The sequence below is a fragment of the Dendrobates tinctorius genome, unplaced genomic scaffold (genome assembly GCF_039654945.1).
Source record: "Dendrobates tinctorius isolate UK_male_01 unplaced genomic scaffold, ASM3965494v1 ptg000003l, whole genome shotgun sequence".
NCBI lineage: Eukaryota > Metazoa > Chordata > Amphibia > Anura > Dendrobatidae > Dendrobates > Dendrobates tinctorius.
The window spans coordinates 42471626-42485117 of record NW_027361671.1 but is presented as its reverse complement, the minus strand read 5'-3'; the positions used below and the strand labels follow the sequence as shown (position 1 = coordinate 42485117).

The window sequence follows — 13492 nt, the reverse complement described above, 5'->3', positions numbered from 1 at the left end:
TAGGCTGCATTGAAGAAATTTTAAGATCGGTTGTAGACTACTAATTTGAACCAAGCTCCACTTAGGCCTGTGGCTTCACTGATTTTCGTATTTCCCCTGTCCTCCAACCCCGCCAGTTACAGCTCCGAAGTGGCGTCTGCACAATCCACACTTGTTCCTGTGTTACAGGTGTTCAGTCCGGTCAGTTAATCCCCTGATGTGTGTCCGGCAATGTCGCCTGCTCTGTCCACATTCCGATAATGGGAATGTGGACAGAGCAGGCGACATTGCCGGACACACATCAGGGGATTAACTGACCGGACTGAACACCTGTAACACAGGAACAAGTGTGGATTGTGCAGACGCCACTTCGGAGCTGTAACTGGCAGGGTTGGAGGACAGGGGAAATACGAGAGACAGTGGAGCCACAGGCCTAATTGGAGCACGGTTAAAAATCAGTAGTGGTACGACTGTGTAGGCAGCAGGAGACTTTGCCATCCACACAGCAGGGGATCAGCTGACATTACTGAACCCCACTGAGACACGGGAGCAAGTATCTCTTTCCGTGTGGACGGCACTTCCGAACTACAACTGGCTGTGTTGAAGCCCAGGAAATAGGAGGGTGTAGGCAGAGGCCTACTGTATTTTGAATGAGGTGACAGCAGGAGAGACTGCCATCCACACAGCAGGGGATCAGCTGACGTTACTGAACCCCACTGAGACACGGGAGCAAGTATCTCTTTCCGTGTGGACGGCACTTCCGAACTACAACTGGCTGTGTTGAAGCCCAGGAAATAGGAGGGTGTAGGCAGAGGCCTACTGTATTTTGAATGAGGTGACAGCAGGAGAAACTGCCATCCACACAGCAGGGGATCAGCTGACATTACTGAACCCCACTGAGACACGGGAGCAAGTATCTCTTTCCGTGTGGACGGCACTTCCGAACTACAACTGGCTGTGTTGAAGCCCAGGAAATAGGAGGGTGTAGGCAGAGGCCTACTGTATTTTGAATGAGTTTACAGCAGGAGAGACTGCCATCCACACAGCAGGGGATCAGCTGACGTTACTGAACCCCACTGAGACACGGGAGCAAGTGTCTCTTTCCGTGTGGACGGCACTTCCGAACTACAACTGGCTGTGTTGAAGCCCAGGAAATAGGAGGGTGTAGGCAGAGGCCTACTGTATTTTGAAAGAGGTGACAGCAGGAGAGACTGCCATCCACAAAGCAGGGGATCAGCTGACGTTACTGAACCCCACTGAGACACGGGAGCAAGTGTCTCTTTCCGTGTGGACGGCACTTCCGAACTACAACTGGCTGTGTTGAAGCCCAGGAAATAGGAGGGTGTAGGCAGAGGCCTACTGTATTTTGAATGAGGTGACAGCAGGAGAGACTGCCATCCACACAGCAGGGGATCAGCTGACGTTACTGAACCCCACTGAGACACGGGAGCAAGTATCTCTTTCCGTGTGGACGGCACTTCCGAACTACAACTGGCTGTGTTGAAGCCCAGGAAATAGGAGGGTGTAGGCAGAGGCCTACTGTATTTTGAATGAGGTGACAGCAGGAGAGACTGCCATCCACACAGCAGGGGATCAGCTGACATTACTGAACCCCACTGAGACACGGGAGCAAGTATCTCTTTCCGTGTGGACGGCACTTCTGAACTACAACTGGCTGTGTTGAAGCCCAGGAAATAGGAGGGTGTAGGCAGAGGCCTACTGTATTTTGAATGAGTTTACAGCAGGAGAGACTGCCATCCACACAGCAGGGGATCAGCTGACGTTACTGAACCCCACTGAGACACGGGAGCAAGTGTCTCTTTCCGTGTGGACGGCACTTCCGAACTACAACTGGCTGTGTTGAAGCCCAGGAAATAGGAGGGTGTAGGCAGAGGCCTACTGTATTTTGAATGAGGTGACAGCAGGAGAGACTGCCATCCACACAGCAGGGGATCAGCTGACATTACTGAACCCCACTGAGACACGGGAGCAAGTATCTCTTTCCGTGTGGACGGCACTTCCGAACTACAACTGGCTGTGTTGAAGCCCAGGAAATAGGAGGGTGTAGGCAGAGGCCTACTGTCTTTGTAATGCGGAGACAGCAGGAGAGACTGCCATCTCCACAGCAGGGGAACAGCTGGCAGTGCTGAACCCCACTAACACTTGAACGAATGTGTTTGGCTCTGTGGAGACGACACTTCTGAACACCAACTGACGTTGTTGGAGCTCAGGATTAGGCGAGGAGCAGGCTGGGGCCTACTGGATTTTGGCAGGTGAATGCAGCAGGAGACTTGCCATCTCCACAGCAGGGGAACAGCTGGCAGTGCTGAACCCCACTAACACTTGAACGAATGTGTTTGGCTCTGTGGAGACGACACTTCTGAACACCAACTGACGTTGTTGGAGCTCAGGATTAGGCGAGGAGCAGGCTGGGGCCTACTTGATTTTGGCAGGTGAATGCAGCAGGAGACTTGCCATCTCCACAGCAGGGGAACAGCTGGCAGTGCTGAACCCCACTAACACTTGAACGAATGTGTTTGGCTCTGTGGAGACGACACTTCTGAACACCAACTGACGTTGTTGGAGCCCAGGATTAGGCGAGGAGCAGGCTGGGGCCTACTGGATTTTGGCAGGTGAATGCAGCAGGAGACTTGCCATCTCCACAGCAGGGGAACAGCTGACAGTGCTGAACCCCACTAACACTTGAACGAATGTGTTTGGCTCTGTGGAGACGACACTTCTGAACACCAACTGACGTTGTTGGAGCTCAGGATTAGGCGAGGAGCAGGCTGGGGCCTACTTGATTTTGGCAGGTGAATGCAGCAGGAGACTTGCCATCTCCACAGCAGGGGAACAGCTGGCAGTGCTGAACCCCACTAACACTTGAACGAATGTGTTTGGCTCTGTGGAGACGACACTTCTGAACACCAACTGACGTTGTTGGAGCTCAGGATTAGGCGAGGAGCAGGCTGGGGCCTACTTGATTTTGGCAGGTGAATGCAGCAGGAGACTTGCCATCTCCACAGCAGGGGAACAGCTGGCAGTGCTGAACCCCACTAACACTTGAACGAATGTGTTTGGCTCTGTGGAGACGACACTTCTGAACACCAACTGACGTTGTTGGAGCCCAGGATTAGGCGAGGAGCAGGCTGGGGCCTACTGGATTTTGGCAGGTGAATGCAGCAGGAGACTTGCCATCTCCACAGCAGGGGAACAGCTGACAGTGCTGAACCCCACTAACACTTGAACGAATGTGTTTGGCTCTGTGGAGACGACACTTCTGAACACCAACTGACGCTGTTGGAGCCCAGGATTACGCATGCCGCATGCAGAGGCCAATGGGCATCGGTTTTTATGGAGGTTGTGGACTACTACTGATTCTAACCATGCTCCACTTAGGCCTCTGGCTCCACTGTCTCTACTATTTACCCTGGCCTCCAACCCCGCCAGCTACATCTCTGAAGTGGCGTCAGCACAATCTACACTTGTTCCTGTGTTACTGGTGCTCAGTCCCATCAGTTGATCCCCTGATGTTTGTCCGGCAAGTTCGCCAGCTCTGTCCTCATTCCCACTACTGGTTATGGGAATGTGGACAGAGCAGGAGACCTTGCCGGACACACATCAGGGGATAAACTGATGGGACTGAGCCACAGGAACACAGGAACAAGTGTAGATTGTGCTGACGCCACTTCAGAGATGTAGATGGCGGGGTTGGAGGTCAGGGGAAATAGTAGAGACAGTGGAGCCAGAGACCTAAGTTGGGCACGGTTAAAAATCAGTAGTGGTTTGAATGTTGATGGAGCTGGTGACTCTGCCGTCCACACAGCAGGGGATCAGCTGGCATTACTGAACCCCAGTAACACAGGAGCTAGTGTGTTTCTCTGTGCAGACGACACATCTGAGCGACAACTGGCTGTGTTGAAGCACAGGGATTATAGTTCAGGTGGTAGAAAAATGAACACACCAGCAGACCTGGATACAGTTGCCAACCACTAATTTAGTCTGTAAGAGGAATGGCAAAGTCTTTGGAGATCCAGGCCTTGTTCATTTTCAGAAAAGTCAGCCGGTCAACATTATCGGAAGATAGTCGCGTGCGACGGTCTGTTAGTACACCACCTGCGGCACTAAAGACACGTTCCGATAATACACTGGCAGCAGGGCAAGCCAGCACCTCCAATGCATACTGGCTAAGCTCTGGCCATGTATCCAGCTTAGAGACCCAAAACTTGAAGGGGGAAGAGCCATCTGGGAGTACAGCGACAGGGCAAGACATGTAGTCTGACACCATCTGACGGAAGCGTTGCCTCCTGCTGACTCGAGGCGTCGCTGATGGTGTAGACAATTGTGGTGGACACACAAAACTTTGCCACATTTGGGCCATAGTGGTCTTGCCTTGTGCTGCGGCACTGCCTCTGCTCCCTCTTTGTGCAGAGTTTCCTCCACTGCCTCGACGCACAGAGCTGCTTTGTAAAGCACTAGCAACAATGCTGTCGGTTGGAATGGAAAACATTATGGACTGCACCAGTGACTCTTCGTACTCCCGCATTTTACGCTCCCGGTTCAACGTTGGTATGAGCCTTTGTACGCTGTCCCGGTAGCGAGGATCTAGGAGGGTGTACACCCAATAATCAGCCGAGACGAGAATGTGGGCGATGCGGCGGTCGTTTCTCAGGCACTGCAGCATGAAATCAACCATGTGCTGAAGACTCCCAACTGCCAAAGAACCGCTGTCCCCTGTTTGAGGCGTGACCTCGACCTGCTCTGCATCACCCCACCCTCGCTGTACATACTGAGTAGAGGTTTGTGTACCTCCCTCCTCTGGAGAGATGTCTTCCTCCTCCATCGACTCCTCCTCATCCTCCTCACAAAGTGTCCCCTGCCTAGGCCTTTGTGAGGAAACACGTAGCGCAGACTGTCCAGAAGCAGATGGCATTTGGGACTCCTCATCCTCCACCTCTTCTGAAACCTCATCCCTTAGTGCTTGCAGTGTTTGTTGAAGCAGGCAGATAAGGGGGACAGTCATGCTGACTAGTGCATCATCTGCACTCGCCATCCGCGTGGATTCATCGAAGGCACGCAAAACGAGGCAGATGTCCTTCATAGAGGCCCACTCAATGGTGCTGAAGTGTGAACGGCGCACAGTGCGACTTGTTTGCGCCTGATGCAGCTTGTACTCCATGACTGCTGCCTGCTGCTCACACAACCGCTCCAACATATGTAACGTTGAATTCCACCGGGTGGGTAGGTCACATATGATGCGATGTTCCGGAAGGCCAAATCGTCGCTGCAGAGCAGCGAGGCGCGATCTTGCCGTGCTGGAACGTCGCAAGTGAGCGCACTCTATGCGGACCTTGTGCAACAGTGCATCAAGATCCGGATAGTCCCTCAGAAAGCTCTGCACGACCAAGTTAAGAACATGTGCCAGACATGGGATGTGTGTGAGGTTGCCTAGGCCAAGAGCTGCCACCAGATTTCGGCCATTGTCACACACTACCAAGCCCGGCTGGAGATTCGCTGGCCCAAACCACACATCGCTCTCCAGCTTGATAGCATTCCAGAGCTCCTGCGCTGTGTGGCTTCGATTCCCCAAAGAAATTAATTTGAGTACAGCCTGTTGACGTTTGGCCACGGCTGTGCTCATATCGGTCGTAACAGGCTCCTGCTCTGCTGTTTCTGAGGAACTTGAGTAGGAGGAGGAGTCTATGTGTACAGACTGGAGTCCTGCAATCCGTGGCGTTGGAAGAACACGTACAGCGCCACTCTCCAGATCCGTACCCGGCTCCACAACATTGACCCAGTGGGCAGTGAGGGAAAGGTATCGTCCCTGTCCATGGTTACTGGTCCACGCATCGGTGGTCAGGTGGACCTTGCTACTAACGGCATTTAGTAGCGCATGTTTTATTTTGCCCTCAACATGTTTCTGCAGGGCAGGGACGGCTCGCCTGCTGAAATAAAAGCGGCTGGGCACGTTGTATTGGGGGACTGCCAATGCCATTAAGTCCCGGAAGGTGTCAGTGTCCACCAGCCTGAATGACAGCATTTCAACTGCCAGAAGTTTGGCAATGCCAGCATTCAGAGACTGTGCTCGGGGATGGTTTGCCGAGTAAGGGCGCCTTTTATCCCATGCCTGTGCTACCGATGGCTGTGATGGATGGGAACGTGCTGTTATGGGTGGAATCTGACAGGGTCTCCGGACAACAGTGGCAGAGGTTCTTCCTTGGCGATCCTGTGAGGAAGCCGAACCAGCAGTGTGTGAGCTGGAGGAAGAGGGCCCAACACGAACTGAAGAGGTGGTAGGTGGTGCTGTACGTTGGCCTACGTCTTCAGGGTGTCTCTGCAACTCCAACTCGTGCTTGGTGCGCACATGTTTCCACATATTTGTGGTATTGAGGTTGCTGACATTTCTCCCTCTTTTGACTCTCTGATGACACAGCTTGCATTTGACAAAGCAAATGTCATCTGCAACTGTGTCAAAAAAGGACCACGCACTGCAACTCTTGTGAGCGCCCGGTTTGCCTTTGGAAGGAGGAATGCTCCTAACGGGTGCCGAAGTGGAGGGTACAGGCAACCAAGTCTTCCCCCTCCCTCTGCCTCCTGTTTTGGCCGGTAGGGGAATCTCTTCCTCCGAGCTGCTCCCACCACCTTCCTGTTGCTCACGCCATGATGGGTCAAGGACCTCATCATCTTCCCTCCCCTCTTCAAACAGCTGCTTCTCCGGGGTTGTCTCGCCAGCACCGTACGCACCAGAAAGTGGCAACTGAGTCTCGTCATCATCTGATGCGTACTGAGGTGTGCTGACCATAGGCACTGGCCCACTCGCCTCTTCAGATTCAGAGGGACAAAGAAGTTGCGCATCACTGCATACTCCATCTTCTTCACATTCAGGAATGCTGCTTGGCTGGCCCCCTCTTTCCAAGCCAACAGATTCCGAGAACAGAAGTAGAGACTGTGATGGCTCCTGTCCATGTCTCTCTGACTGCCTGGGCACTTTGGCAGGTGGTGAAGAGACAGATGGTTGCTCTTCGGTGCTCTGACCCTGAGAGGATGCGGAAGTAATTGAAGTCGATGCGTTAGCTGCCATCCATCCGACAACGGCTTCAATTTGTTCCTCCCGCAGCAGTGGGGTACGTTGAGGTCCTACAAAGCTGCGCATAAAGGACTGTTGCCTGCTAAAACTGGGGGATGCTGATCCACTGGTGCCCGCAGCAGGCCCAGAATCCCCACGTCCTCTCCCTGCAGAATCCCCACGTCCTCTCCCTGCTGAAACTCCACGCCCACGCCCACGCCCCCGCGCCTTACTCCCTGCCTTCTTCATCTTGCAAGACTGCTTAAGATAGGCAAAAAAGTACAAAGGGGGGCCTTAGTGTGCTTATTCCTGAACAGCTGGTTACAGGTACAAGAAACACTAATTTTATGAAGTGTGTGTGTGTGGACTAGACTTTAATAGGAGCTGATGTGGCCTACACAAGTTCAAAATGTAGTGTTTGGTGAACTTTTTATGTGGTTTCTTTGTTTGAAACAAACTCAAAGTATGAGAACAAAGAATTGAAACTGATAGTATCACCAACTTTTTGGAGCTATTACAATGCAGGCAGGTAACCTACAATGCAAAAGATGAGGCTCCAAAAAAATTGGGTAATACTAATCTGGCTGCGCCGGCAGGGCACAAGCCAGAAAAAAAGGCTCCTCTATCTACTCCTATATAGTGTTTGCAACCAACCAATGTTGATGGATACGGATGGATGCACACTAATAGGAGAAGAAAAAATGAGCTGCACTCAGAGACAAATATGTGTGAGGCAGTGACGCACGTTGAGCGTCCTACAACCAGACGTAGCTGCAGGACACTCTACTCAGCGTGAGCTGCACTCACACACAGTCAGAGACCTCTCAGACAGCCGTCAACAGTGCAGCTAAGTGGGCACTGGCACCGACAGGCTGCAGAAAGGCTCCGCTGTGTACTCCTATATAGTGTTTGCAACCACCGTAGATGGAGACGGATGGATGCACACTAATAGAAGAAAAAATGAGCTGCACTCAAATAAAAATATGTGTGAGGCAGTGACGCACGCTGAGCGTCCTACAGCCAGACGTAGCTGCAGGACACACTACTCAGCGTGAGCTGCACTCACACACAGTCAGAGACCTCTCAGACAGCCGTGAACAGTGCAGCAAAGTGGACACTAGCACTGAAAGGCTGCAGAAAGGCTCCGCTGTCTACTACTAGTGTTTGCAACCAACGTATATGGATACGGATGGAAGCACACTAGATTGAAATTATTTAAAAAATGCAGCTCAAAAAATAAAAGATGTATGAGGCAGCAGTGATCACACTGGGTGGCCTACAGCCTGACGTGGCTGCAGGACCCACTCCACAGCGTGAGCTGCACTCACACAGCCCTTGCAGACAGCTGTGAACACTGCTGCTAGGGCAAAGAAGGCTACAGTGGTGGTTTATGTAGCCTGGGTAAAGCACTAGATGTTTGGTGGAATCGCTATTTCTAACTGTCCCTCACAGTCTTCTACAGCAGCCTGTCCCTAACTGAATTCACAGCAGAGTGACCAGAAATGGCGGCTGCGGTGGCTTTTATAGTGCATCATGACATCATTTCGGCAGCCAATCACAGCCATGCCAATAGTTAACATGCCTACATGCCTAACAGGATGTGCCCACACTTCGGAGGATTCCCATTGGCTTAATCAAAGCAAGCAGGCTCATAGCATGATGGGAACTTCCTATTCCGATTCCGATCCCGGAATCCGATATGAAAAAAGTATCGGAATTAAGTATCGGAATTCCGATACCGCTAATATCGGCCGATACCCGATACTTGCGGTATCGGAATGCTCAACACTAGTTATAATCCATTGCAATGGTCACAGTAAACTGCCTTATTGTGCATTATTTTTGGGCTGCATTATCACAGACTTATATTTATATTACCCATCTTTGATGCATTTTTGTATTGTCTTTGGTATGCTTTTAGATGTTCTGTTTATTCTAATATTGTAACTTATAAGTTACTTAGTATTACAGTGCTTACAAAAAAAGTTATAAAAAGAGAAATATTAAGCATCGCAAAAATATGCAGTTATGACATAAAAAGGGAAAAATAACAAATACCTAAACTTTTCAGCCTAAAGTTATTTTATTTCCTTGAGGGAAGGAGAAATGGATTATGGATCACAGGTAGCAGAAGCTGACCCTCACGTGCGCATGCCTTTCTGTTGTGTAACTCATCTTTTATATGTCTGGTTCATGACTCAAGTTTCCAGGAAGGCATAGATTGTAATTTTGAAATTGCTGGTCTGTAACTGGACTGTGGGCTAAATTAGAGGCAAGCATCTTGTATATTAAGTGTCTGTTTTTTCCAACCACTCCCCTCCATTTAGTAAATATTAAATACAGAGGACCATCAGCCCAGACTTTGAAGCTCTGGCTCACCAGGCCAAGGTGTCACAAATGACACTCAGTCGTTTTACAGGAAACCTCCCATAGTTCTGAATTACTGTAATAAGCGTAATTAAAGGTTATGTCCTTTTGTGTAGTGACAATCCTGTGAATGGCAAAGTTAAACGATTATTATTTAACTGATGATAGACTTTTCCCTTCCACCCGGCCATGGACATGACTTTGTAGCCCTTTTAAAGATAAGCCAGTTGATCCTTGTAAGATTCTAACATGCTGCACTAACCCTAAGTCGGGTAAGGATGTGCATTGGGTCCCTGCAAAGCAACAGTGCTAACCACTGAGCCACTGTGCTGCCCCATGGCCTTTTAGTAGAAAGCATTTTTGCTACTTGGGCTTCCATCCTTTCCGTAAATATTATTTGTATTAATTTGCATAGAACAATGAATATATTGCCAAATGAACTAAAAAAGTTCTGTGTTTATTTGTTCCTTCAGGTAACTGATAAGTCTGTGGAAGCATTTGCAGAACACTGTGCAGAGCTGGAATATGTAGGTTTCATGGGCTGCTCTGTTACATCTAGAGGAGTTATCCGCCTTACCAATGTGAGTAGACAAGTCACAAATATTTAACTTTTCTGATTTAATCGCTGGTCTGTTCTTAAAATGCTTTGTTTAAAGGAGCATTTACACATCCGTGTGCTGTTGTTTTTTGTGACTACATACGGCTCCATAGAGTTTAAAGATGTTGTCATCGACTTTTTAAGCCAATTGTATAAAAAAAAAAACCTAACAGGCTGGTAGTTACTGACAAAGGCAACTACCTGCCTGCTGTACCCAGCGCCAGCACAGAGTGGTCACCGACCCCTCCTGCCGTTGATTAAGCTGCTCCATTTCAACAGATCAGCTTTTCCTTTTTCCCCCTTCCTTCGGGGTTCCTCAAGGATGAGTCCTAGGTCTCCTCCTCTTCTCGTATACTTCCCCAATTCGACATCTGCTACAGAGTTCAATATAAACTTGTACCTCTAACCCACAAAGCGCTCCATGCTACAGCATTACTCTACATTTCCTCCCTTGCCTCAGTCTACCACCCTACCCTTGCTCTCTGTTCTGCTAATGACCCAAGATTAACATCTTCAATAATCTGAACCTCCCACTCCTGTCTTCGAGACTTCTTGCGTGCTGCGCCAATGCTTTGAAATGCCCTACAGAGGACAATTTGATTTATCCCCAATACCCACAGTTTTAAGCATGCACTAAAAACGCATTTGATCAGACTGGCCTACCGCTTCAACATACATATTTAACTATCAGTGTTTTGTCCATAAAACATTTTCTTCAAACCCAGGACCCTCGTATCATCTGGTCTCACACCCTTTATGCAATTAATAGCCTTTTGTGTATGTACTTTTTCTCATACTGGTTGGTTACCGGTTCATGCAGTATTACGTTCACACCTTATTTATTACATTGATAGCTGGACCGTACAATGCAAGAAATTGTTACCATCCACCTTTTGTGTCTCCCCTATTTAATTCATAAATTGTAAACTCACTCCTCTTTGTATCTGTTGATGTATGTGATTATTGTTATTCTGTAATGTGGTTTATTGTCTGTACAAATCCCCTATTAATTGTAAAGTGCTGCTGACTATGTTGCTGATATAGAAATACCATTGATATTATTATTCCTCTTCAGCGTTGCTCTGACAGTGGGTGACTTTCGACATCATGCTGATTGACAGGTGACTTCCCACAGTTGAGCTAGCATGACATCGGCAGTCACGCCCTGTCAACAGAGCAGATCGGAAGAGAAATCACTGCTCTGTCAATATGACTTAAGTGAAAGCCGCTGAATCGCCAGCGGAAGCAGTCTGTGAATGTTCTGTGCCTGTAAAAATTGTATTGTAATAGAAATAACTATTCAGAATGTTCGAAGAGAAGCTCCTATCATTGTACCTGTAGAAGAAGAGAAATGGAAGCATGTGACCCAAAGAAGCAGGAGGATGAGGAGGCAGTCAGCACCCATACCACTGAGGAACCGCTACCAGGCTGTCGCACAGGACAAAAATGAAGATGTGCATCAAGAAAGTGTTTTGCCCATAAACAACACCCCAGTAAGAAATCAGAAGCCTCTTGAAGAAAGAAAAAGAAGCGCTGTGGTGAAGAATAGATGAAGAGTGGTTGTCGTGGGGGATTCCCTACTGAGAAGAACAGACGCTCCTATCTGCTGACGAGACATTACCTCGCGAGAAGTGTGCTGTCTTCTAGGTACCCAAATCAAAGATGTGTCTGATAGGGTATCAAGACTCTTTAGTACTTCAAATGGCTACACATCTACTAATACACGTAGGAACAAATGACACAGCAAAAAAGTACCTGGAAACTGTCTGCCGAGACATTAAAGACCAAGGCTGGAAAGTCAAGGAACTGGGATCACAGGTCACCTTCTCATCCATCCTCTCAGTGGATGGACATGGACCAAGGAGATTGAACAGGATTCTACAGGTGAACAACTGGCTACATCGATGGTGCTGTGAGCAACGTTTTGAGTTTCTTGAAGTGAATTACTTGCATGACGGACTCCTTGCTAGAGATGGGTGGCATCTTAAGAAAACAGGAAAACCCATATTTGGTAGGTGCCTTGCTACACTCATCGGGAAATCTTTTAAACTAGAGCAACGTGGGATGAGAAATAGACTTCCAGGAAAAAATATGCAGCTGATTAATTATTTTGAGAACCCTGCTGTTAAAAGTGTAAATAAAGAACAAAAACAAAAAATTCTGAATGAAAATAAGGGAGCAACAGAAACAGACTTCAACCTAAAATGAAATGTGTCTATACAAATGCACAGACCATGGCAAACAAGGAGAATTTGAGCTGCTAACACAGGAAGAGAGATACAGTATGTCATAAGCATCACTGAAAATTGTTGGGATGATACACATGATTGGAATTCAAACCTTGAAGGCTGCAACTTATTTATTAAAAACAGGATTGACAAAAGGTTAGGAGGTGTTGCATTGTGTTATGTTTTCCTATGTCCTCAGAGATCCAAGCTTCAGTAGCTCTTTCGAAACACTGGGTAAAAATACAAGGAGAGAAGAACTAAAAAGGACACTATTGTAGGTGTTAACTATAGGCCACCTGGACAGACTGAAGATAGGGATGAACTCTTTTTACATCAGATGTCTCTGTTCTCAAAACAGTATGATATAGTGATCATGGGAGATTTTAATTATCTAGAAATTTGTTGGGAATCTCAGGCAAAAGTAATGGTTCCAGAAAATTCTTATCTTCTCTTGCTGACTTTATCTTTCAAAAGGTAGAAGAACGAACAAAAGAGGATCTTCAGGCTTGTACCTATTAATTACCAACAGGGAGGAGATGGTTTAGGAAGTAAAGGTACTTGGGAATTTGAGGCAGCGATCATGCTATCCTCGAGTTTTGGATTGCAAAAGGAGGAAAACCTGCAAGGACTCAAGACTCTGTTTGGACTTGAGAAAGGTAGATTTAATGTACTCAGAAAAAGAGTAGGAAAGATCCAATGGCTGGTTGATCTAAAGAACAGAACTGTCCAAGAAGGATGGGATATTTTGCTAATTAAAATTCTCACTGCACAATTAGTAACAATCCTAAAAAGGAAGAATTGGAAGCATTTAAAGAGACCAGGATGGATGAACACAGAAATTAATCACTTGTTAAAAAGGAAAAATGAACTGTATATTAAATGCAAAGAGGGAGGCATATCTAAAAATCTAAAAAAAAATGCTGTTTTCAGGGAATGCAGGGCAAGCGTCAGAAGAGCTAAAGCCAGTAATGAATTGAAGCTTGCAAGGGAGATCAAAAGCCGTACAAAAGGATTGTGTGGGTATGTTTTGCATGCCGATCTCACCTTTTTATTGATACCATTTTGGTGCAGATACGTTCTTGTGATCGCCCGTTATCGCATTTTATTGCTATGTTGCAGCGACCAAAAAAACGTAATTCTGGCATTTCGATTTTTTTTCTCGGTACGCCGTTTTCCAATTTAATTCTTTTTATATATTTATTGGGTGATTCTAAATGCGGTGATGCCAAATATGTGTATATATGATTTTTTTTA

At 47.8% G+C, this 13492-nt stretch overlaps 1 protein-coding gene across 2 annotated transcripts in view; it reads left to right on the top strand.

The window, feature by feature from the left end:
* Window positions 1-13492, top strand: part of FBXL17 (F-box and leucine rich repeat protein 17) — a 1016894-nt gene that overhangs the window by 274261 nt on the left and 729141 nt on the right. For both annotated transcript variants that reach the window (XM_073548112.1, XM_073548176.1), the window contains exon 5: window positions 9886-9993. In XM_073548112.1, coding sequence (XP_073404213.1) covers window positions 9886-9993 — 108 coding nt within the window. The remainder of the gene's footprint in view (window positions 1-9885; window positions 9994-13492) is intronic.